At 36.7% G+C, this 26,012-nt stretch overlaps 2 protein-coding genes across 3 annotated transcripts; one reads left to right on the forward strand and one right to left on the reverse strand.

Moving 5' to 3' along the window:
• The first annotated feature begins 1,783 nt into the window (after positions 1 to 1,783).
• Positions 1,784 to 12,958, forward strand: fam131c (family with sequence similarity 131 member C). Of its 2 annotated transcripts, XM_065285815.2 has the most exons (8): positions 1,784 to 1,981; positions 2,829 to 4,272; positions 4,358 to 4,420; positions 5,615 to 5,685; positions 5,981 to 6,071; positions 8,485 to 8,715; positions 9,233 to 9,331; positions 10,040 to 12,958. In XM_065285815.2, exons 2-8 carry the CDS (start codon positions 4,242 to 4,244, stop codon positions 10,306 to 10,308), a joined length of 855 nt encoding a protein of 284 aa, XP_065141887.1. In that variant the 5' UTR covers positions 1,784 to 1,981; positions 2,829 to 4,241; the 3' UTR covers positions 10,309 to 12,958. The 2 variants fall into 2 exon arrangements, with proteins under 2 accessions (XP_065141887.1, XP_065141888.1); XM_065285816.2 differs by lacking the exon at positions 4,358 to 4,420 and having other exon boundaries at positions 1,787 to 4,272.
• Positions 12,959 to 14,476: 1,518 nt separating this feature from the next.
• clcnk (chloride channel K) lies at positions 14,477 to 25,665 on the reverse strand. The gene is made up of 19 exons (XM_065286674.1): positions 25,509 to 25,665; positions 25,289 to 25,420; positions 24,935 to 25,063; positions 22,365 to 22,504; positions 22,156 to 22,249; positions 21,966 to 22,049; positions 21,731 to 21,856; positions 21,280 to 21,364; positions 19,195 to 19,296; positions 18,967 to 19,051; positions 18,711 to 18,875; positions 18,560 to 18,629; positions 18,258 to 18,347; positions 17,940 to 18,156; positions 17,712 to 17,845; positions 15,648 to 15,718; positions 15,438 to 15,518; positions 15,259 to 15,345; positions 14,477 to 15,152 (listed from the first exon to the last, which is right to left on the reverse strand). Exons 1-19 carry the CDS (start codon positions 25,663 to 25,665, stop codon positions 15,114 to 15,116), a joined length of 2,088 nt encoding a protein of 695 aa, XP_065142746.1. The 3' UTR covers positions 14,477 to 15,113.
• Positions 25,666 to 26,012: the final 347 nt, after the last annotated feature.

Genomic DNA, 26,012 nt, shown 5'->3' on the forward strand with positions numbered 1-26,012 from the left:
CGCTAAGCTGCAAATGCAATAAATAATATTTAAGTTAAACTGAATTTTGTAAACCTTGTGTTATTCATATGACTACAGGGCACTGATTAAAGCATTCAGTCTTGCCTCTCCAGGGGAATAACCACTGACACACTCATAAAAATGGATTATTGCTTTAGTCGTGTTATTTATGGTAACAGCGATATGTAAACTAAATGGAGACTGAGCAGAAGAAGACAAAGCCAAAGACCTCCAAAGTCAGCAACCAAAAATAAATTCTTCTCTCGTGGAGTTTCAGCTTGTGGAAATGTTGGAAAAGAAGTGACTGGGGATCAAACTGACAAATCCCATGGGAAGGGAGAGGGATTTTTTTCCCTGAACAAAACATTATAATCACAGAATCTCTTTAAAAAAATACAACTTTTGTGTTTTGTGAATTTGTTCGTTTATTGGTTCAGAGAAGCTGATGTTTGTGGTTGAGTACAGAGAACCAAACTGCATGTAATCCTTTAAAAATAGTCTCAGTTTATCATATAGGCCTACAAAAGCATTTCAATGGAAACGTTCCTTTCTTTCAATGATCTTACCTACATTTTGGAGAACAGAGGGTTGGGATTTTCCAACAAAATATAAACAGGGGTGTTCGAACTGACTCGTGTCATTTCTAATAAATATATTCCTTGTAACTATAACTAAAATAAACAGGAAAATTCGAGAAGACAGCTACATCCATTATAAAGTATTATCAGAATTAGCGTGACATTATTTAATAAACAACCCTTATGTTTTCATGGGTTTATCAGTCATATCATAATGAACCAAACAGCAGTGTTTATATCTGAGTGTTTATCACAGCACCTAACAATCTGCTATGAGCAGCTGAAAGACATTAAAAGGTTTGTTCATCCAGTAAATACCAAGAGAGTTTTGATTATTCTTTTTAAGCCACTTTGTCCCTTTGGAGGGATCAACAAAACACACGGATGAAGGTGGAAGTTATTAAGATCAGGATCATGTGGAGAATGTACAATTAAACTGAGGATGAACATCAGTGTGGATATGTTTGTGTTCGTGCAGATGTTCAATTACACACAGACACTTACATAGGCTACTATACCCTGATCTTTAAGTTGACCTATAGTTTTTCATATCTCATTGTGTCATATTAGCATATCTAAAACAATATGCTACTGTTTGGGTTCTTTGAAACATCGAGTGGAGATTCACCTGTTCATGTATGCCCTGATGGATCTTGAATGATACAAAACACAGGCACACATACATCTGCTCCATTGAAACATTAAATACAGTTTCTCATGAATAAACAAACCATGTTTTGTCTTGTTCTTTATATTTTTTACGGTTCAAAGGTGAGGACCTCGACTAAAGGCATGATAAAGGTTTACATTGCAATTAGTTTTGCCATACGTTTTAGCACTGTGCATACATGATGAAGACGAAACATAGTCATAATCATATTATAATCAAAATTGTTATTTAATGGGTCCATTGACAAAGTATAAAAACGTATACGTCCACTGAAAAAACATAATGGATAAAGTGCCACATTTTACCCTCCTTCAATCGGATTATAGCAGTTATGATTCATTAACGTCATCTTTAACGTTATTCGTTATATTACAAAAAATCTGAAAACAGGGTTGCAGAAAATTAACATAAAAGAGAATGTTCCCTTTAAGTATTTGTATATTTAAAAATAACCGACCGGCAACGTTCTGGGAACGTTATTTTATGGTTGCTTAAAAAGTTCCTAGTACGCTACTGTTTGGTTTTTAAATAAATAACGAAATGAGTAGGTCTACTAAATGCTAACGGTAGGAAAAGATGGGTTGCATCTGTGATTTTAAATGACCATTTTGTGTGGCGTTTGATGCAAACAAACTTAAAACTTATAAACACGTAAGGTAAGATCTTAAATTAGCCTACCATTTCCACGTGATTACAAACGACTTCACCCACATCATGGAGGAGCATCTTAAAGGTATTCAGTCGCTCTCTTTAATTTAGGATGACGTTCCTTCCGTGATTTACCTATTTGTTCTCTTTGAATAGATCATGTAAGTTAATGATATACCATGTAGTTTTCCATGTTGGGATAAAGTTGAGAAATATACCCGGTTTGAGTGGTATGGAAAACTGCGGGAATTGTAATTGTAATTGCTTGTTAAATGTATATGGAAATGTATGTGCCCCAAAAGTCAGGCATACTTTATTAGTTCATTTAACAGTAAGTTACTACGAGATATGATCAAAAATGGGGCCTCGTGTTGTTAAGATGAATTATGAGATGTGTTTGACTTCACGAGGAACTGCGCAGATAAATCTGAATATGACGTCAAAGCACCGCAAGGTGTTTCGAAAGAAACGTTACACTTTCGGGTTGCTCTCGCGATATTTGATGTCATAGGCCAGTTTGTCTGCGCAGCGCCGCGTTAAGTCGAACAAGCCTTGTAATTACATACAATAACCACAGTAAGTCAGGCTTTCCCCGATTTAAGCATTACACTCTTAAACTTGAACTAATAAATTTACACGCAATGTATTCGTTACACTACATTTTAGAGAAGTTTAGCAAGAAAAGTTTAATAAATTGAAGTGTTAATGCAGTATTTAACCTAAAATTCATGCAGAAAATGCAGCACTTGATATGTTATTGCTTCCTTAGTATAAATTGGATAATTGCATAGTTTGAATAAATGTGATGGAAATGAAACATTCTATGTGCGTGCAGTTACAAGTGATCAGAAATTTCCCATGTGCACGAACTTGACCCCGAGGGTGACGTCAGTAAAAATGTATTTCAACAATGTTTGCTTACTGAATTACAGGTTTACAAAAGACGAACTGAAAAGAAGCCACAAGTTCAGACGTGTCCCTGACGTGTTCTCTAAAGATTGACTTTAACAAGTGTACAAAACTTGGTGAACTCCTTGTTTTGTTACAGTTAATAAAATATCAATGCTAAAATAATATTGACCTACATAATCCTTATTGGTATATTTAATGAATGTGTTTTGTGTTTATTAACTTTTTTCTTTTATTAAAGTATCTTTATTTAAACCCCTTAAATGTATATGACTATGCTATTAAAACAAAATAACCAAAATCTCATGATTGCCCAAAAATGGCCACATGTTAACCATAACTGTTAGGTTGACAAAAAGCTAACATTTCAATTTTTTTCAACATGGCATGGATTAGATAAGAGTTGAAGTTATTGAACGAATAAAAAATAATATAATATAATTTATGAATATAAATGTAGCAAATACAAAGTTTCTAAATAGTGTGCTCAGTGTGTTCAATATTACTACAGTTTATCTTTACATATAACATAAGAAATGATGATATATTAATAATGACAGTTCCAAACCATAATTCCTTGAACCATGTTCAAATCATTTTCATCACTTCATCAATTCTGTTTTGCCCTTGAGGAAGATTCATATCTACTCTGGAATTACTGTACAATTCAATTGCATTACATAATTTACATTACTTTAAATGTTATACATAAAAATATGTTTAATACACAGTAAAAACAAAAATGAAAGCAATTTTTTATCATTTCAAAAATACAGTCTATTCTTCACATTCAGTGTGCTGTTGAATGCACATTCACCTAAGCAACACTAGAGGGCAGCACAATGCCAACGTCAAAGTGTTGACTTATGAGCTGCTATCGTGTTTACCTTAAAAAAAATCTATTTATATTAATTCAGCTTAAAAAAAAAATGCAGGCCCATTCCACTAACTGAACATATCTTATCACATACCCCAAATTATCGCTCTGTCTCCCTCTGTTATCTGTCTTTCAGTCTTCAGTCTCATTCTGGTTACTTTCGAATGATTACACACAAATTTAACCCATTTATCCTCAATGAAAGGTGGTATTTTCAGTATTCAGAGGGTGTTGAAGTTGCAGCGCTGAGGTGGAAAATGAGAGCAGGGAGGGGAGGAGAAGAAGAGAGGAGGGATCTCTACGTAGACAGTCAGTGTGATGTTTTCCCCACTTATTCTCTCTCCTCCTTTTCCTTTCCTCACTTCCATCCCCACTTGTTAAACAGACAGTGCTTTATTCACTGTACAGATGGACACTAGATCTTATTGGATCCTTTTTCTGGACCAATCTTTTTTCTTCCCCTCTGTCATCTAGTTCTCTCTCTCCCTCAGTTGTTTATTTCCCCCATCGCCCCACTTTAACTCAGCATGGTGAACAGATAACTGCTAAGCTGTTGAACATGGGCTCCTGCCTCTGCAAAGGTCACCAAGGTCAGTCTCATCCTGATTGTCTCTGACTTTATCTGTCTCTGGATCTCATGCAAGTCTTGTTCTCTGTGCGTCCTGTGTCCATCAGCTTACCTGTCAGTCTGTTCAGCCCTCCACCTGTCTGTTATCTCCACCTCAAATCATTCACATGGTATGTTGATACATATATTTTTTAGAATGCAAAATGTGCATGTGTGTTTATATAGTTGGCTAAAATAACTAGTTTATATGAGTGGTTTTGGCAGGAGCCTATTGTGATAGATAACATGCAGTTTTATTATTGCGAATGTGCCTTTTATGTGTTATGTTATGTCCTCCTGGCTCATACTCCGAGGGTTTAATTGCTTTTAATAAATTTTTTTGTGCTTAAAGAAGCCGCTTAGGATTCAAAATAGGAATTTTTCCTTGAAGTTTCCCTGAGCTCTGTGTACCAGAATAAAGAGGAGAGGAAATTATTACATTCCCATTTGAATATACATATTTTATGTATTGTAAGTCTGAGTTCATGACGTTTTATAACCTCATGTTACAAATGAAGGTTAGGATAAGAGATGAAACAACTTAATCTTCAATGTGTTCTCCAAGGAAATACCAAGCGGCAGGGTTGCAGTGAAGTGTATGATCTGTAAATCCCATGGAGGAGTGTTTGTTTGTCTGAGCTCTGTGCAAAAGTGAGAAGGTTCAGGGACAACGTAGCACATCGTACACAAGATGAAACGTGTGTGTTAAATGCCAGGGTCGAGACGTATGTATAATGCATATGTTAGATAGATGGAGTTTCACTGTAATGAATGGGAGGTGGGTTTTATAGGGGGAACAAACAACCAACGTGTGACATTGTAAAGGTCACGCATTGTTATTTGATACCTATTAATTAAGTGTTCCTTCAGAATGTGCTGGTGTGTCCCTGAAGCTCAACAGGTCTGAGATTAGCTGTCCTCTTTAAGGTCTCACCTCAATGAGATGCAGGCCGCGAAGAAAACATTCTCGTGCACTGGGGATCCCCAGGGAGGCGTTGTCAAGACAATCTCTTGTTGCCATGGAAACATGAGAGCAACAGGAGTCAGTCCCGTCCGTCCACTCCGGTTTAAATGCAGAAGGGCAAATGCAAGTGCATTTATGCATTTAGGAGATGCTTTTTATATACAAATCAATTTAAGGCAAATTAAAGGTATACTTTTTTCCTAAGACAATGCTTTATTTTTATTAAAAATACACCTCTAGAATAAAAAATTAAGATCATTCAGTTAGTGTGTCCAAACTTTTTTCTGGTGCTGTATATGTATAGATATTTATATCAAAAACAATTATTAACAGGTAAATAACAACATTTTTGTCTCCACAGATCTTCAAGGTGGCCAGCAACATCCTATGGAAGAGCTTCAGTCTTATGCTGAAGGACAGCCTATTTTCCAGGTGCCTTTATGAGGTTTTTTGACATGATTATGGCAGTTTTATCATCAGCAATCCAAAAATAATAATTACCCATTATACAGAAGTCTCTCTGTGCTAGCCTGAAAGTGTATACATTTCAAAGATACATGGGAGCGCTTTCACACCAAAACAGAATGTGTGAGAGTTAGGAAAAGCATCTTGTAAGGTGTAATTAACACTAGTGACTCACCACCTAGCTAGGATTTGTAATATTTCAAAAGCTTGCATTCGTATGCTAGGCTGTCGTTTGTATTTACTGTTTTGTTATTTCATTTAGGGTAACCATCAGTCCTACAATGGGGGTTTGACAGATAAAAGAAGCAGTAGTGGGTATGACATTGGAGAACTGGCAACATCTTCCCTGCTGGGTGAGCAACATAGTGCAAATTAGACCCAGCGTGTGATGGTTTTTGTCGTTGTTGTTTTTTGTTATCATTCAGAATCATTCATCTGAATAATAAGTGCATGCTCTATGTAAGCTACTGCTAATGTAATTTCCCTCTTACTAAATATGTCATTTATAAATGGTTTCTCTCTCTCTCTCTCTCTCTCTCTCTCTCTCTCTCTTTCTTTCTTTCTAACACTACTGTTTTTTCCTCCTGTTTTTAGCTTGACTCCTCCACACCCACTCTATTCAGGAAATTAATTACAGATATTAATAAGGCGTTAAAATAAACAACTTTTTTATATTTTAGTTTTAATTATAAATATAGTCACCTGCCAATGGATGTGTATTATGAGGAACTACTGGCAAATCTCAGATTAACCAAATTGTTTCATTTCTTTCTTTTTTGTGAAAAAATTTAAATGAACTGAAGCACTTGGGGAAAGCTATTAAAAAGTCACTTTTAAAACCCATCACAAGGATGACAGCACATTAGTAAAACGTTAGAAGGGCCTTTTCATCACTTCCAGAGGCATGCAGTTAATGGCTTATTGAGTATTTTTTTTTCAACTTTTTGCTTCTAATGAATGCGAGAATATAGAGATAGTTCACGCAAAAATAAAAACTCAGCATTTGATTGAAAACCTATATGCCGTTCTCTCTTCTGTGAAACACAAAAGATGTTTGAGAAATGTCTCAGTGTTTCTTTTTTGTCCATACAGTAGAAGCCCCTGGGGGACAATAGTTTGGTTATCTGCATCTATCAAAATATCTTTCGTACAGAAGAATAAAGTCAAAAGGTGCATCCCAAATTGGACACTTGCGCACTATTTTACATCATTTTGCAGCATAAATAGCATAAGAAGGTTCACATTGAAAATTCCAAAAAAAATAAGTGCTCATTCAATTGTATAAATTAAGTGTCTAACACTGGACGCACTCATCAATCAGAGTTTTGCTACCGTAACAGAAGACTGACGTTGGTCTCCTTGCCAGAATTGGACTCTCCTTCACATGTGCATAACACTGGTTTATTATTTCAGCCGTCTGTCTGATGTCAAAACCCAACGCTGTCTCACGTCAAACTCAACGTCTGTCTGACGTCAAAACCCAACGTCGGTCTGACGGCAAAACCCAACGTCGTTTTTTTGACGTCAAAACCCAACGTCTGTCTGACGTCAAAACCCAACGTCTGTCTGACGTCAAAACCCAACGTCGGTCTGACGTCAAAACCCAACGTCGGTCTGACGGCAAAACCCAACGTCGGTCTGACGGCAAAAGCCAACGTCGGTCTGACGGCAAAAGCCAACGTCGGTCTGACGGCAAAAGCCAACGTCGGTCTGACGGCAAAAGCCAACGTCGGTCTGACGGCAAAAGCCAACGTCGGTCTGACGGCAAAAGCCAACGTCGGTCTGACGGCAAAAGCCAACGTCGGTCTGACGGCAAAAGCCAACGTCGGTCTGACGGCAAAAGCCAACGTCGGTCTGACGGCAAAAGCCAACGTCGGTCTGACGGCAAAAGCCAACGTCGGTCTGACGGCAAAAGCCAACGTCGGTCTGACGGCAAAAGCCAACGTCGGTCTGACGGCAAAAGCCAACGTCGGTCTGACGGCAAAAGCCAACGTCGGTCTGACGGCAAAAGCCAACGTCGGTCTGACGCTAAAAGACCAACGTTGGGGTCGGTTTAACGTCCAAACCCAACATTGGTCTGACGTCAGAATCTGACTCTCCTTCACATGCGCATGACACTGGTTTTTTCACCTTCAACAAAGACCAGTCGATAATGTAAGAAATGCAGAAAAATTTGTGTACCTTTCTTTGATCATGCTTTTGGCTTTACTCACTGTTTTACACTGAGTTGTTCAGCTCTTTCTTTAGCATTTGTGATGTGTTTTCCTAGCGTTGCAGTATCTAAAATCTGTAAATTTAAGCTGTATGTTATGGCTGTGGTAAAAATAGAGTTAAACTGATTTGAATTGGCTTTTGTTGTTATTCCTCGTCGGTTGTGATGTTATTCTAGTGATTGACCACATCAAGATGGGTTTAAATCTTCCGGTTAGTAAAAAAACAGTGTTTCATTTAGGAAGATACTCTTTTAAAATTCACATATTAGATGTTTGTGTGCATAGTGCATAGTTTAAGTGTATAGTGAATAGTATGTAATTTGCGACATAGCTATACAGTTGTAAAAATTACATGAAAGTAAGTAAATGATGAAATATTTTATTTTTTTTGGGGGGGGGTGAACTATCCCTTAAGCTTAATTATTCCCAACAATGTATCCATAATCGTAAGGTTATAATTTTTCTCTCTCTCAAGGCGTCACTTCCTTACCACCTCCTATTTTCTTTCATTTCATTTGATTTGCATCTATGCTAATCCCTCCAATCTCCTCAGGACTGCTGGCCACCATTAAGGACCACATCACCAAACCCACAGCAATGGCCCAAGGCCGGGTCGCCCATCTGATTGAGTGGAAGAGTTGGGGAGGTGAGGCGACGTCTGGAGGCTTGTATGGATGGAGTAGAGATGGTGGAGGCTGGGGAGGTGTCGGAGCGGCACTACAGGAGGACGAACAGCTCTACTCTCACCTTACTGATGAAATCAAGGAAGCTCGATTTGCTGCAGGTGAGGCAACCTTTTTACTTTTAAACATTGTGTGGTAAGTGCAGGATTGATTGTGCACTTACAGCACACATTACATATGAATGTGACACATTTCTTATAATATGCAAAAAAATTGTTAACGTTTAACAGTATGTAAAATTATTACAAAAGCATGCATCATTAGTAGAATTTTTCAAACCTAAAATCTATTGTGAGGTCCTGCCTTTCCCTCGTATGACTCTTTCTGTTGTCCTCATGCTTACATCATGCTTCCTCATAAGTCACCATAGCAACAATGTATATTACAGATAATAAAACACTCCCTGAACAAAGAGATCTGATTGCATCTATTGCTAAATGAATGAATATCTTTGCCACTAAATCATAGCAACATCATTATGGTGGTAGACTTATGGGTGGGCACCATGCACATTTCATAATGTTAAATGTTTTATCATTTACATAAGATGTACGTTTGCAAAACAGAACTTGTAGTGAACGTCTCTGCTGTTGTAGTATGGCTTTCTGTCTTTCACAGGTGTTGCAGAGCAGTTTGCCCTGGCTGAGGCAGCGATGAATGCCTGGTCCACACAAGACATTGAAAGTCAAGCCACAACCAGCACAATCCCATTACAAGGTAATTGTAACACCACCATTAAACCCAGCATATGTTGCATTTTGAGATATCAGGTTGGTGTTTGTTAATGGTAATTTATGGTGGGAGATTTTCTTTGCCACAAAACGATCATATTCATAATATCAGGTGTTCCTAACTGGTAGAGCATTGCATTAACAGTGCAAAGGATCATGGGTTAGATCCCAGGGAGCACATATACTGATAAAATCTATAGTTGTAATGCACTGATAGCCACTTTGGATAAAAGCATTCACATCAGCTGAATAAAAGTAGCACAGTACTTTGTATCTGTTTTATTTCACTATGTACCTCTCTCAGCCTGCATGTGTACAAATACTTTTATTTCATTATAAAGGGGATGATAGCTCTTCACAGTAATAGGCAGAGAATAATGATAAATGGCTAACGCAGATAAGCACCCAGGTGCAAAATGGATCACAACATTATACTGTGGTATTGACTCTGAAGTCTTGCAGCTGTTCTTTAGAAATGCCTGAAAAAGAAATGTTTCTGTTGTGAGAAATGAACACATTAGGTCTTTGTTGAGCTTGGACTTAATGGGCTTCATCAATTATGATATAGTTTTCATTCTATCAAAGAATTTTCATTTCAATTCCTTTCAGAAGAAGCCTCTTTGTGCTTGAGGTCTTTTTAATTTCTGCTCTCATAATAATAATAATGATGATGATAATAAGGATATCTTTACAGACCCCGAGAGCCTTTATCTCTCTCAGTTCCTGTTGGATGGAGGGAGTCTAGGTGTTCCTCAGCATCTCTACAGAATGCACATGGAGGCTAATGATGAAACCAGCTCTCTGGGTCCTTCTCAGCCCCCTAAATCCCATTCCCCCAGCCATTCCTTTTCTCCGATTGACGCGCAGCGTCCTGAACAACAGCAGAGAATTTCTCAGTCGGAAAGGGCCATGCGGCATGCGGACAGCATCTCTTTGTCGGAGGATGAGGTTTTTTATAACTGACTGACGGCTGGTGATGAGAAGGATCAGCGTTTTTCGTCTGTTGTTTGTGTTTGCTGATGCGAAAGAGAAACGGTATGAAGTTACACCTGACAAGGTTATCGCTTTACTGTTGAAGTACACTGCTCAGCGTCTTCAAACAATGAATGCAAGGATCGATGTACATGCGATCATGCTAATTCCATATCATATGACCTTTCTGCGAATGAAACCTTCTCTGTTTTCAGTGGTGATGATGATAGAGATTGGATTTTGAGTCAAACCCATCTAGACTCGTATTTATGCAGCAATTGCTTGAGACTCACTGCTGCTCCGCCATGAAAAGAACTGGATGTCTTTTAGCACTGAAGAGGGAGCCAAAATAGACACGCTTTCATCTCTCAGATATTACATAGACGTTTTCCTCGTGTATAAGAACAGCTCGATGATGCTACAGCGTAAATAGACTTCTTTTGTGAAGAATTTGGATGGCAGCAGAAGTTGAAACTGACTTATGGCTTTAAGTAAAGCTGCAATCATTAGCTGACATTGAGATTGTGAAGATTTGCAGTTGCCCTAGAGATTTTGAATGTAAAATATATAACACACCAAACAACTGGATGTTAACTTGCTGAAGTGTGTACTTGCTGAATGTGTACTTTCTGTGCTCACCAAACAAAACTTTCAAATGAATGATTGTTGCAAACATGCTTTCTGAACACTGCCATTGGTCGTACAAACTTAGTCCCGCCCCAAACTAATGCCATTGGTTGGGATGCTTAAATAAACAGACCCTTTACACTTTTCATCAAAATCAACCCAGATGGCATATATATGTTATATTTATGTCTGATAGGATAAGGTATTTTACATAAATACACACTTTAACACACTTTTTAAAGGGGTATAGTCACACTTGCCACAGATTTATACATTATGTATGGTGAATTCAGATGACTGTCAAAAGCTGTCCCAATCAACCTGAATTCATCCTATACTCTTAAAAAAATTAAAGGTTCCTGAAAGGTTTTTTGTTGGTTCCATGAGGAACCTTTAACATATGCAGAACCTTTCTGTTTATGCTGAAGGTTCTTTAGACCAGTGGTTCTTAAACTTTTTTCCCCTCTTGTGCCCTCCGTAGCCCCCCCAAAGAAATTGTATGACATAAAACACTCAAAACGTATTAAATTATATAATGTAGAGCTGTTGGTTAGTAACGTTATTTTTCTGAGGTTTTATTAGTCAGAATTTGACAAATTAATGTATTTTATAAAATGTCATAAAACTGGGGCCCCCTAGGAAAATCTTGTGGCCCCCCAGAGGGCCAAGGCCCCTAGTTTGAGAACCACTGCTTTAGACTATAAAAAGGTAATAAAAAAAATGAAACAATCTTTGACTTACAGGTTCCTTGCGGAACCAAAAATGGTTCTTCTATGACATCACTGCAAAAAACCCTATTTAGAACCATTATTTTTAAGGGTATATACAAAGAGCTCAGATGCAAAAGCCGCTAAACGCCACCTTCCTCAAAAATGAGAGAATGCTTTTGGCACGTAAGAATTTAATGAACAACTGCGCATCTACGTCATGGTGCAAGGTTTTTCCCGGTTAGGAGGTTTACCGAATACCAAAATTTTGAGACTTTTACTTTTATTCAGAAGGACAGTAAGGAGTGACTGAAGACTTTTTAAAAAGTGGATATTTTTGTACTTACGTATATATGGTTTTGCAGCAAAAGTCCAATCTGTTAAATCCCAGATGACTAAAGCTACATTTGTAAAAAAAAATAAGCCATTTTAATTACTGACAAATTGAATAAACTGACAAATAAGAGCCTGATAAAATGGTTATTTACAAGAAAACATGTCAGACGCACTTATAGTGGGTTTTGCATCTGAGCTCTTCATATTGAATTGTTACCTCAGCTGCCTTTAAGTGACTTACCACCATATAGTGTTTATGATTGTGTCAAGCTGTTATATTTGTGAAAAGTCCTTTGTACATGTCAAATATGATTTTATCTTAAAATCTATATTGCTGAAGAAAATGCTTGCGCATTCTTGCACATTTGTGTTCTGTAAGACACAAACGCACAAGAGCTGGAATAACAATCATCTACCTTCTCTTTGTAATTAGCCCTATTCACACACCACCAACAAAGAGAGGTGTCAGAGAAAAAGAGAGATAGTTCGAGAGCGAGAGAAAGGAGAGACGAAGGGATTATAGATGCAGAATGAGTAGAGGAGCGATGAGTGTTGGGAGGTGGAATGGTCAAGTGTTGTCGTGCTCTAGGGTCTTTTAATAGAAGTTTACACCGTGTGATCCTATTGTGGTGTTAGATAATGTGTGTGGCTGCTTTTGTGCTCTTGGGGAGGTTTTCTGTTGGATTTAATTGTGTAGACGGACGCTCTGAGGTGGTGAGCAGAATCAAAATGGTGTTGTAACTGGAATTCGATTTCAACTAAATATATTAGGCGTACGCTGAGAATTTAAATGAATTATTTTAAAGCCTCTTTGGAGGCATACACAGAATAATGAGGAAAGTAGAGAGAAAAACAGAAGCCTTTGTTTAAAATTGTGTCTTATGTGTTGAGAGGTTACAGACATTCAGTTTAACTACCCAGAAAGTAATTTTGCATTTAAAAGAGACATGGGCACGACAGACACAAAATAAATGGAATAAATAAAAAAATGAAACCAAACAATTTGTAATCACTGTTGGCTTTGCTTACATGATGGAATATCATATATCTCTTCATAACTACATGTTACCAAATTCATGTTTGTTGAAGTGAGTTACTCATAGCCGGACTATATTAGGTTTATAGTTAACTGACAACAGTAGGGTTCAACCCATTAAAGGGATACTCCGGCCAAATATCAGAATTACCTATGATTGAGGTAATGTGCACATTTGGAGTTATTTTAGTAAATGTCCTTGCACTTCAAAGCGTTGTATTGGTAGAAGAAAATAACAACTTTTGACTTTAAACCCCAAAAAGGTGCATCCATCCTTTACATAGATAATCCACACGGCTCCAATGAATTAATAAAGCGTCTTCTGCAGGTAATCAATGCGATTTTGTAAGAAAAATATACAGATTTCAAGTAAACTGAAATAACTAGCTTTCAGTAACTTGGACTCGATTCACTCAAGAGTTTTAGCGTAGTGAGTATTTGTTGCCATGGGTACAATGCGCAGTGACTCTCGTGAATCGCGTGAGTCCAAGATGGCGTTGTTACCAGAAGCTTGTTATTACAGTTTATAAAGTTTAAAATATAGACATTTTTCTTACAATATCGCATCGATCACCCACAGGTGACCTTTATTAACCCCTTGAAGCCATGTGGATTACTTCTGTGAAGGATTGATGCACTTTTTGGGCTTCAAAGTCAGAAGTTGTTCCTGATCCCTGTTTTCTCCCATTATAAAGCTTGGAAAAGCAAAGACATTTACTAAATACGTTTGTATCTCAGATTGCTTAAAGGAAAACACCACCGTTTTTCAATATTTTACTATGTTCAACTTAGATGAATTAACACATACCTATCAGTTTTCAATGCATGCACTTTTGATCTTTGTACAGCGCATTGTGAATGTGTTAGCATTTAGCCTAGCCCTATTCATTCCTATGGCTCCAAACAAAAGTTTTATTTTGTGCCAACCATACTTACTTGTGTAACTACTCATGTAACAGTCTTTAAATAGAAAACATGGAAGTGTTTGGTGGCTTCTAAATGCATCCCTGTTTGGAGCCATAGGAATGAATAGGGCTAGGCTAAATGCTATCACATTCACAATGCGCTGTACAAAGATTAAAAGTGCATGAATTGAAAACAGATAGGTATGAATTAATTTGTTGTTGAGGTAAGAACATAGTAAAATATTGAAAAACGGTGGTGTTTTCCTTTAAGGATGAGTAAATCATGGGGTAACTTTATTATTTAGCTGAAGAATCGCTTTAAGCCACATGCTCCCAAACTGAATAAATAAACAAAAATTATGCTGAATATTTGTTTAACTACACATCTTGTGAGAAAATAAATAGTGAAAGAGGATTGTTTTCACAAAAGTCCATTAAAACATAAAGCTGGTGGAAGCTATTATAACCACGCTTAGGTAACAGCTATACAAACTATACTAGATGTTTTATTAAAATGCATCAGATATTGTGATAGCTATCATTTTACTTCTTAGACATGTTTTGTAACAATGCAAAAATAAAACATATATTTTTAAAAATGTTAATGTAAGATCAGTTTACCCTTAAAGTTAATAAGCTGCCACTCAACACAAGGACTAGATAAATAAAAATAAAACAATTGGCAGTGCACAGTGTTTAGGAAAGTGTTGTGTTTGTTGCCATTTAGGACTTTGGTAGAACATTGAATTACAAAGGCATTTAACCTGGAGGACTTTCAGCCTTTTTGTACCCTTACAAAATCCTAATATCATAAGATCGCCTCCTCATTTACAATGAATAATTATTGCTTGATCTCCATATAATAATCCAAATAAATCACCACTAGATGAAACAATAAAGATGATTATCAAAGTAATGAGATTTACAGTGAAAAGTATAAATGAATGCCCGTTTTCAGTTGACATATGCTTGTCCTGCACTCTCAGAAAGAAAAATACAAAATCTGTCACTGGGGCAGTACCCATTCAGGATGGACACTTTGTGCCTAATAGGTGCATATTAGTATTTCAAAAATACTTATTTGTACCCCAAAGGTACATAGGCTGTATCTAAATGGTACAATCATTGTTAAACAGTGTCATCCCAGTGACGCATTTTGTACCTTTTTCTGACAGTGTGCATGCATTAGACCTCCTTTGCCATTTCTTCGATTATTTTCTTCATCTGAAAGAAGAATGTTGGGTTTTAAACAAACATTTTGCTGCATTAATATAGTGGGTGTAACCAGTGTATATTTTTCAGTATTTTGTTTGTGCATGTCTCTTATCACCTCTTTCCTTGTGAGGACACCATACAGCCGCCCGATCTCAGTGACAAACAAACTCTGCTCGCCCGTGACACTCATGATACAATGAGCCTGAAAAATAAACACAAACATGCAATGTAAAAAAACATACACGCCGTATAAAGAAAATCTATATGTTAATGTAGTTTATCTCCACACTTCACCTGCTTCACTGTGGTTTCTGGAGTCAGATGTAGTCTAACTGGTTTAATGGTACAAGCTTCTTCTATCTGTTTATATAACCCCTGCAAGACAAATGATTCAGTGATGCTGAGAAGCCGGCCTCTTAATTCAAATCCGTTCATTATTCTTTCATTACCAGTGTAACTTTGCACAATTCATGTTATGACTCAGCAAATAATAGGTTCAATTACCTCATTTTTATTCTCTTGCAGAAAGTCTCGCAGCTGTGATTTGTTGACTGTGCCCAGGAGAGTGAGGGAGTCTGGCAGATGAGAGGAGAGAAACTAGATTGCAAACTCAAGCCTCCGAGTATTAGTCCAATTGCACTCAATAGCACTTTCATTGTAATGTATTGAATCATTTTTCTAAAGAGTCCCACCTAGGCTATTTCTCAAGTCACAATTACTGAATAACTTGACCTCTGGCCTCTTCAATAGTTCTCAATCTGCTTCGTCAAGCGCTGAGATGAGCTACAGAGTAACTAAAGTCAAGAGGTGAAATTGGTGCCCTGATGATGTGAAAGATGGGGGCTCGACAATACTTATGGGCCAGTATAAGTGAAATTCAGGCTGGGTGACGTAACAGCACTTGCCTTAAAACATGTCCAGACTTCACTTAAAAATTGCTAAAGAGTGCTTAAAATTGCTAGTACAAACAAATGCAAAAAATATATAAGATTTATACAGTTCAAATTCAGATAAGACTTTAAGTTTTCACTTGAAAAATAATTGCTAATAATACTAATGTAAATTTGTGCTGTTAAAATTCTTTATGTACATTATAATAACATTTTATTTATTTTTGTCTGTTGGCCAGTGGGCTACTCAAAATCAAAAAAATCCTTTTGGTTAAAGGAAAACACCACCGTTTTTCAATATTTTACTATGTTCTTACCTCAACTTAAGCCCTATTCGGACGGGATTAGTTTTACAGGGGGACCTCTGAGAAAATCGTGCTTCTCAGAGGTCCTCTGTGTTTTTAATCCCGTCCGAATCGGCCATGTTTGTGTTTTTCTCTTACGACCTCCGTAAGAATTCCAGAGCAATTTACCTACTGTTTTTCGCCGAACTCAGAGGTCCTCTGAGAAATTTAATCCCGTCCGGATGCAAATGTCTGTGTTTGCCCGCAATATCTTTTGAAAACGCGGTTCATTTCGTGTTTTGGCCAACGTGATCTGCTGTAAGGTCTTACTAATGCCCGTTTATTGTATTTCCTGAGTCCCATTCATTCAGATATGGATGTTTTTTCGCATTCGGCAAAATACAATAATTAAATCAAGACGAGCTGAATATTAAACACTGTTAAGACTGGCCACTGTAATATCATTAACGTTATAAGAAACTCCGTTCAAAGTTGTTCAACTCCGGAATGGTAATGTTAATTAATAAAGATAATAAATTGTTATTAATCATTATTTCTTCATTTCTTTGAGTTTATTATAAGCAGACAGTTATATAAAACACGTAAGCTAACGTTACTTTAGTAGGATTTGTTTATTTTATTTTGATTTGTTCAAATTAAATTAATAAATTACATGTTCTGTCATAATTTTACATTTAAAGCAAAAATATTAAACATTACAAACACGCGTATCCAGAGCACGTGCTCTTCTGTAACGCCCAAATGCATGAAACAGACACTCCCATCTCTGGAATAGCCTGCATCATTTTAATCCCGTCCGAATCGGTACATAAAATCACAGGCGTCCTGGGGGACACGTTGAAACTCAAACGTTGTTTGGAAACCTAATCCCGTCCGAATAGTGCTTTAGATGAATTAATACATACCTATCTTTTAACAATGCGTGCACTTAATCTTCGACCTCGGTGCGTGGTAAAATCACCCCTGACTACTCCCCCCTCGCGTCAATATATCCGTGCCTGAGATTGAAGTGCAGCAGACTAGCGCTCTTCCGCCATAAAATATATTTCTCATTTTTTATCCACTTAAAAAATCATCAAGTTTTATTTTCTGCCACCATACTTACTCGTGTAACTACTAATGTACCAGTCTTTAAATAGGGAAAACATGGAAGTGTTTGGTGGCTTCTAAATTCATCCCTGTTTGGATCTTAAGGAATGAATGGGGCTAGGCTAAATGCTAACACATTCACGACTCGCTGTACAAAGATTAAGTACACGCATTGAAATAAGATAGGTATGTATTAATTATTCTAAGTTGAGGTAAGAACATAGTAAAATATAAAAAATTGTGGTGTTTTCCTTTAAACCCTGAAGATCATTCATCAGACTAACCGTGAGAGTTCACAACAGGGATTTCTTCCTCAGTATTATCGTTTAGGATTTTCTGCACGCCTGTCAGTCCCTCATCTCTCTCCAGCACCTCTCCTGCTGGGATCACAAACTGCTTGATCTGAACTGAAGCCAACCTGTGGGAAAGTATTTATGATAAAACCAATATACCGTCGAGCCTGCCTTTATGTCTCCCCCAAATTTTTGTACAGATCTTGATTTGTTACTCACTTTGGACAAGCACGAATGAGGGATGGCAAATGTGGGAGCTTTTTAATAAGAGATATGCCATCGTAAAAGGATGGACGATGCTTTGCTCGAGCCACTGCGTTGGACACCAACGTGGCAACCAGGGCAGGGACGGCGTGAGTGCACTGGCCGGTCATCTCAATAGCCAGTAAGGCGGGAGAGAGAGTCTGTGTTACAGCTCCAGAGAAAGCAGCTGCTCCTACACACATCAATACATTTATAGAGGCCTTATCGTCTGAGTCAGTCTGCAGTATTGATAATCTCCATGCAGTAGGGCGACAGGTTAATAGGTTTGTTTACCAGCCAAAGCGTAGCCCCCAGGGTTTATCAAAAGCTTTGCTGAGAAAATGTAGGCAGAGCCTTCACCCACAAAACGGCCCACAGCTGCACCTAAACCACAGAAAATGGCTTTTTAATAAGGGTGTAAGACATCGGTTGGTTCACTTAATAAAGTAAAAAGGTTTGGTTAAATAAAATACGGCAATGGCAATATGAATACATTAGGAGATAAATATTTTGGCTTTGCCATTGTGTAAGCATGGGCAGTGAGGGATGGGGTATGCTATCGAATTGGACATTATAATAACCATAATTGTACCTACCATAAATAAACACGGGCATGAAGTAGCCAGCAGGTAAAGGCAAGGTACACGCCACAACCAACAGCCCAATCTTACAGAGAGTCACAATATGAGGATTTTAAAATCTTTGCTTATTTTAACAGAATACTATTTAATTGAATTCATTTTTTACCTTTGTAAGAATAAAAAATCCCAGTGTTTTGAAGTAATTCCCGTCGGGTGGGTTCCATGCTTTCCAAAATGTGTTTTGAGGCTCAGGCAGCCCTGTTGCATTTTGGGAAATGGTGTGCCATGAAGTGGCATCTAACAGGGAAGAGAGCAGCTGCTTCATTGTGAGCTATTAGGAAACAAAGTTACATTTAAGGTAAAGACAACAGAATGAAAACTGTTTCGATTTTACAGCCAATATTTCTGAAATAGATCCTCACCTCAGCTGCTATGAAATGTCCTGCTGAGTGATAAAATGTAAAGCAGGCAAGAAGAAATGCCACGATGGCTGAATAAAGAGCCTTTCTAGATGAATATTTCAAACATGAGGCATCATAGTTAGGTCACTACAAATATTATTAGGCATTTAATCATAACGTGCATCTTAGTTAACCTCTTCAATGTTCTTTATCAAATACTGTGTGCCAATAAAGTTTTTTGATGCTCACTCTGTTGCAAGGAATTTGCTGATGAGTTTGTTTGTCTTGACAAACCGCAGAGCCCAGCGATGACAATATAAATAAATACAGCAGATAAAACCGCAGATCAGCCTGAGAAGCAGAGAAGCATGCACATGTAAGACACATACACAAAACCTTTGAAGAGTTCAGATGCAAAACCCTCTATGTGTTTCTGACATATTTTCTTGTAAATTAGCATTTTTAATCAGGCACTTATGTTTAGGTTCACTAACTTCACACTCAATAAAGGTTATTAGTCAGTAATTGAAATGGATTATATTCACAAATGTCACTTTTTTACAAAATTGATATTTTAAGGGACACTCCACTTAAAAAAAAAAAATGCTCATTTTCCAGCTCCCCTAGAGTTAAACATTCGATTTTTACAGTTTTGGAATCCATTCAGCTGATCTCCGGGTCTGGTGCTAGCACTTTTAGCATAGCAAATCCATTGAATCTGATTAGACCATTAGCATCGTGCTCCAAAATAACCAAATAGTTTTTTATTTTTAAACTTGACTCTTCTGTAGTAACATTGTGTACAAAGAATGACAGAAAATTAAAAGTTGCGATTATATGGATAGGAACTCAAGGGCTCGGCTGCCTCTTAGTATCTTTCAATAGCAGGGGACTATTTTCGGGCACTACCTATTATTATTTCGTCTCCTGCAGTCATGTTATGGCAGCAAAGGTCTTGATTATTACGCCAGAATGAGAGTATAGTTCCTAGCCATGTCGGCCTAGAAAATCGCAAATTTAAATTTTCCTTCGGTCTTAGTGCACGATGTAACTACAGAAGAGTCAAGTTTTAAATAGGAAAAATATTGAAACTCTTTGGTTATTTTTGAAGCGATCTAATTAAGGCTGTAACAATTTATCGTGCAAATGCGCATTTTCTCAATGAATGAATTTGAATGAATTACGCTAAATGCCGCCACATCCAAAAGCCAGGGGGCGCTCTTGTGCAGAAACTCCATTTGTGCCACAGAAGAAGTAGCATTACAAACCCTATTCCAGGAAATGTCTACAGGAATATTTATATCGCCGTTCTTCAAATTGTTTCAGGTATTTTCATGATAGTATTTTGAATGTTTTGTTTATCAAGGGTTACTTTTTTAAATGCATGTTATAAACGACTCCGACTCATAGTGATTTTAGATTGATAAGGACTTCCTACTGACCAAAACGCCATAGTACTACACGCACAAGCTGCGCATGAAACACAAAATCGCAGCCTTTCGATGCAGAAAGGTCTTTTTAATGGGACATGTGATATATCATTACAGCCCTAATGCTAATGGTCTAATCAGATTCAATGGATTATGCTAAGCTATGCTAAAAGTGCTAGTGCCAGACCCGGAGATCGGCTAAATGGATACTAAATACATAAGAATCAAATGTTTAACTCCAGTGGGGCTGGAAAATGAGCATATTTAAAAAAAAGTGGCGTGTCCCTTTAACTAATTTGACTGTCTTTCGCTGCAAAACCCTCTAAGTGCATGCAAGCTAACGTCCACTTTATAAAATAATCCAACAAGACATTGTAAACAGTTGCAAAATCACTAAAGATTGCCAATGATAAAAGTACAAAAATGGAGAAACTGAACCACACATTAGAGGGTGCTGTGATCCATGTCACTGTCACATTCAGGTTCAAGTACCCACAAGGGACACAAGTTTAAATGTGATCCATTCAAAAACAAGGTTAAAAAATCGACATGAAGTTGATCGGATTCTGCCAATAAAGCAGTAATTTTGAATGGCCTGAGGCTGGGATTAAGCGGATTTGAAGCAAATGTATTTGATAAACATATTATACATGCTGAGAGCATTCAAATAATAATATTATATAATTTTTGCATTTGGCAGGGGTACATCTGAGCTCCTCAATGATATTTGATAATAATATCACAATACAAACCCATTATTATTTATATGAAATAATGCTTAGCCAACATTGTTTATCAGGGACAACAAAAAGACAATAAAATGCAGATGGGTTTATGTATGTCAGAGACAGAAGGGGTTGATGAGCAGTCACATAATATTGCTAAAAAATACTTGATAACTTACCCAAGCAAAGCAAAAAGAAAAATTTCAAATGGCTGGTAAGGCAACTCTGCAGAATAGCTGGTTTTAAACAGGGCCTGGATGGTTTCTGTAGGCAAGACATATTTTTTACTGTCTCTTTTACATCCTTACATTTTCTGCCTCCTACTTTCTCCTAAGTTCAATCATATCTAAATTCAATAATTCATCAACTCATTGGGTCACAAAATACGGCCATTGGAGTTTCTCAAGTGGTGGGTTGGAAACTGTTCTTTTGGGTTAGAAAAGCAAATAATACCTTGCAAATTAAAAAATGCAATTATACAGTCATGCTAAATATTATTAACAGCAGATAACGCTTTTGTAGCACCAACATCATTTGAACATAGTTGAATTTTTTTTACAAATTACATTCTGTTTCTACATCAAATCAGCCACCATCAGGGGGCGCTATAGGTAATGTAAACACTCTCACCTTGATCTCTACTGAAGACTGAAAGCAGTCTAAAGGTTATTGCTCCACAACCTGCTGCAAAGAAGCATGGACAGTAATTGCTGACCGAATAATGAGACCCCATTACCTCTATACTAAACAAAACCCCTGTGAGAAAAAAATATAAAAATGAGTCAAGCTGTTTGATAGTCTGATGAAATGCATTATAATTTTTCTTCTTTTCTTAAAGGATACCAAGGTGGTTACGTCAACTTGCCACTGATTGGAGCTCCAAAACAGCTCGCTACACCCACTGCTGCTGCCACAACCAGCATTTCTCCCTTTGATGTTCTCTGCGAGACTCGGATGAAGAGACTGACATGAGTCACCAGCATAAGTAACGTACAATTTCGATCTGCTTTTCATAATAAAAAAATTACAATGCTGTGAAACATTGGTTATTTCACAGTACATGTCTGCTACCTGCTTTCCACCACGACAGGAAACATGCAGACGATTCATGAACGCACCCACCATGGTGGATAAATGGACAAAGGGACCCTATTGAGGTGACAAGTTTTATTGCAAAAGGTCAAAATACTCACAATGTCCATTTACCCATTCAGCTTATACACCACATACAAATCCCAAATTTGCATATTAAACGGGTCCTTACCACTTTGCCGAGAAACACTGTGCTGCCCGAAGCTAGTGTACAGGTCATGCCAACCACTTTAGCGAACAAATTGGAAAGAGACAGGTAATCTGGCATGTCCATTCCTAAGAGAATAGCTCTCGCCTCAGGAACACCAGAACCTGTGGGACAGATCATGAATGAATAAATTAGAATGTAAAAATCTGACCTTCTTACAAAAGCCAGGTTTGTGTTCTCTTTCAGATTTGTGATGCAGTTTAAATTTGTCATTTAAGTTGACCCCTTACAGTGTAGTGACCATTTTTACCATTTGTTTAATGATGATTTTACTTCAAAAACCATGTTTAAATTTGGTTACTATAGCAAACTGTGGTTAGTTTTAATAATCCTGGTTTAGTAACCATATTTTTTATTTGCAGTAAAACAATAGTTATTTTTATTACAAATAATAATCTGGATTAAGTATATGTAAGTAATTTACATAAACAAGACTATTTTAAATCTATATTGTCAACTACCCACTCTCATATCTCTCATTTTGAGGAACATTCTTCCTAAAATTAACCATGGTTTTATTATAGTAGAAGTGTAGTAAATAGGTTTTATTGTTTTTATTAACATTTGTAAAACCATAATTTTACTACATAAACCATGGTTACATTTGGTTACTATAGCAAAACTATGTTTAATTTGTAGTAGAGTAAACATGGTTAAACTAGTAGCCATGTTTTATTGTTTTTATTACCATTTGTAATATTTTACTAAATAAATCATGGTTAAACTATAGTTACTGTAGCAAAACCATTGTTAATTATTGTAGTAACCATGGTTTAATTATAATTAACATGTGTTTTTGATTACCACATGTAAAACCATGATTTTACATCACTGTAAAATAATCAGTAAAAAAAGGTAAAATTAAAGCTAAAAATACCGTAAAATAACGGTCACAATAAATTACAGAAATTTTTTGTGATACAAAAATACAGATTTTTCTATAATTTTACATTAACACTGTAAAAAATCTGTAAAAAACTGTAAAATTCTGGCATCTGGGGTGCTGGAAAATACCACATAACAGTCACAATAAATTACAGAAATTTTTGTGAAACAAAAATAAAAAAGTCTGTAATTTTACATTAACACTGTAAAAAATCTGTAAAAAACTGTAAAATTACGGCATCTGGGGTGCCGGAAAAATACCATAAAATAACAGTCACATTATATTACAGAAATTTTCTGTGATACAAAAATACAGTTTTTTTTGTAATTTTACATTAACACTGTAAAAATCCGGTAGCTGCACTGTAAAAAAATCCGTAGAAATTACAATGTTATTGCAGCTAAATTTACCGTAGATTTACGTTTATGTTATTTACTAGCAAGAGTTTGTTCAAAGTAAAATAAATTTTAAATATTAACAAGTCTTTATCTTTACAGAATAAAACTATACAATAACAGCCTCATGCAAAGCATTCTGGGAACCAGAAATCATCATCAACCTTTTTCTGTTTTTGCTTCAGATTTTGTTTTCCAGAATGTTTTGCTTGATACTGTTTTTTTTTAGTTTTACTCTGTAAAGACAAAGACTTGTAAATGTTTAATGTTCATTTAACTTTGAACAAACTCTTGCCAGTAAATAACATAAATGTAAATCTACGGTAAATTACCGTCAACCCAGCTGCAATTTCTACGGAATTTTTTTACAGTGTGGGGTGCCAGAAAAATACCAAAAAATAACGGACACAATAAATGACAGAAATTTTCGTGATACAAAAATACAGATTTTTCTGTTATTTTACATTAACACTGTAAAATAATCCGTAAGAAACTGTAAAATTCTGGCAGCTGGGGTGCTGGAAAAATACCATAAAATAACGGTCACAATAAATGACAGAAATTTTACGTGATACAAAAATACTGTTTTTTTTCCTGTAATTTTACATTAACACTGTAAAATAATCTGTAAGAAACTGTAAAATTCTGGCAGCTGGGGTGCTGGAAAAATACCACATAATAACAGTCACAATAAATTACATAAGTTTTTGTGAAACAAAAGATAAAAAAAATCTGTAATTTTACATTAACACTGTTAAAAAATCTGTAAAAAACTGTAAAATTACGGCAACTGGGGTGCCGGAAAAATACCATAAAATAACGGTCACAATAAATGTCAGAAATTTTCTGTGATACAAAAATACTGTTTTTTCCGTAATTTTACATTAAGTTACACCATAGTTACTATAGTAAAACCATGGTTATTTTTTCATGTCCCTTTTCGTTTAAAGAGGGAACAGAAAAGATGAATGTGAATAGTGGTGTTTCAGAAGCTCAACCGGTAGAGCATTGTATTAGCAGCACAAAAGGTTTTGGGTTCGATTCCCAAGGAACACACACATACTGAGAAGGTATACCATGACTGTGAGTCAATTTGGATAAAAGCATCTGCCAAATGCATTAATGTAATGTAATTAAATCATGACATGGGCAGAACCACAACTTCCCACATGATTAATATGCTTACCAATATCATTTACTCTAAATTGATTTTAGCATTCAACATTTTTAAAGATACTCCAGGAAGTGTTGACCTGCTGAGGATGGGCAGATGCTGTGGGAGAAGCCGGTGGATAGAGCGCAGAGACAGGCAGGGTACAGCGTCCAGCAGAGGAACTGCAGAAGGTGCTGACCCTTAAGACAACCGTACAGCCATTGGTGAGCTAATAAGAGACAAGGGCACAGGCTTTGGATCACCAGTGTGTACATAAATGCTAGTGAGTGTAAAGTTAAGTCTGTTTTATAAAAGACCTTGCCACACAGCTGCCAACAAGCTACAGTGCTTAAACCATTAACTATTCCAGCTGCATATATGTATATAATTCACCATTTCCTCATTATGTAAATTTTGTACTGTATTTTTAAAAAGGCATCGAGGAGCAGCTCACCATTTATCACTTTGGCCACAGTCAAATCCATGAAGAAGCTTATTAGAGCAGTAAGCATCCCTAAAAGGGCGTAACAATACCACTCCATACTAGCCAAAGAGACCATAGCCTTCTTCATACACAACACACAGTCTGCACAAAGTCAAAATTGATCAATCACTTATTGTTGTTAGGAATGAAAATACTTTGAGTTTATTCCACTGAAATTATTCAACCTCACCTCTTATACGTGATCGACTGTGTTTCCATGGTTTCCAGGGCTGTTTGTGAGGGCTGATAAGCTTTTCTTCTGCATTATCTGTATCTGTCTTATCTTGGTCTGTGCACTGATCTTTACTTTGATCTGGACGTTTCACATCTACACAAATCTGGTCCATTGCCTGAAGAAGTACAACTTGCTTGTTCAATTTAAAATGAACATCTGTTTAATGTGACCTGAAATATTTCTCATCATTTTACGTCAATTCCAACTCCAAAGGTTTTGTGCTGTCAAAGATAAAGATTAAAGAGAGCTCACCTGTCAGCCTGTGTACTCCACATGAAAGACGTTGAGGTCAGTAACAACTCCCAATTCACAGCCACCGTGGCGTCACTACATGTAGCATAAATGGAAAATGAATCTTTAACTTATTTATGGTGCACGTCCTCGACTGCTTTGCCTCTGGGCATGCCGTGAATTGGAACAATGTGAGATTGAAGTTTTCTTATTTGTTTTTCTTTTAAA

This window comes from Paramisgurnus dabryanus, chromosome 21, assembly GCF_030506205.2.
Source record: "Paramisgurnus dabryanus chromosome 21, PD_genome_1.1, whole genome shotgun sequence".
NCBI lineage: Eukaryota > Metazoa > Chordata > Actinopteri > Cypriniformes > Cobitidae > Paramisgurnus > Paramisgurnus dabryanus.

Bases quoted from the DNA above. Each gene is read 5' to 3' on its own strand.
- clcnk (XM_065286674.1), bottom strand. From the start codon at position 25,665: ATGGACCAGATTTGTGTAGATGTGAAACGTCCAGATCAAAGTAAAGAT. The intron at 22,250-22,364 runs GTAAGGACCCGT...TCACCTCAATAG, and splicing joins CAGTGTTTCTCGGCAAAGTG to GGTCCCTTTGTCCATTTATC. The intron at 21,365-21,730 runs GTGAGAGTGTTT...TCTTGCCTACAG, and splicing joins AGTCTTCAGTAGAGATCAAG to AAACCATCCAGGCCCTGTTT.
- fam131c (XM_065285815.2), top strand. From the start codon at position 4,242: ATGGGCTCCTGCCTCTGCAAAGGTCACCAAG. The intron at 4,421-5,614 runs GTATGTTGATAC...TTGTCTCCACAG, and splicing joins CACCTCAAATCATTCACATG to ATCTTCAAGGTGGCCAGCAA. The intron at 6,072-8,484 runs GTGAGCAACATA...CAATCTCCTCAG, and splicing joins GGCAACATCTTCCCTGCTGG to GACTGCTGGCCACCATTAAG.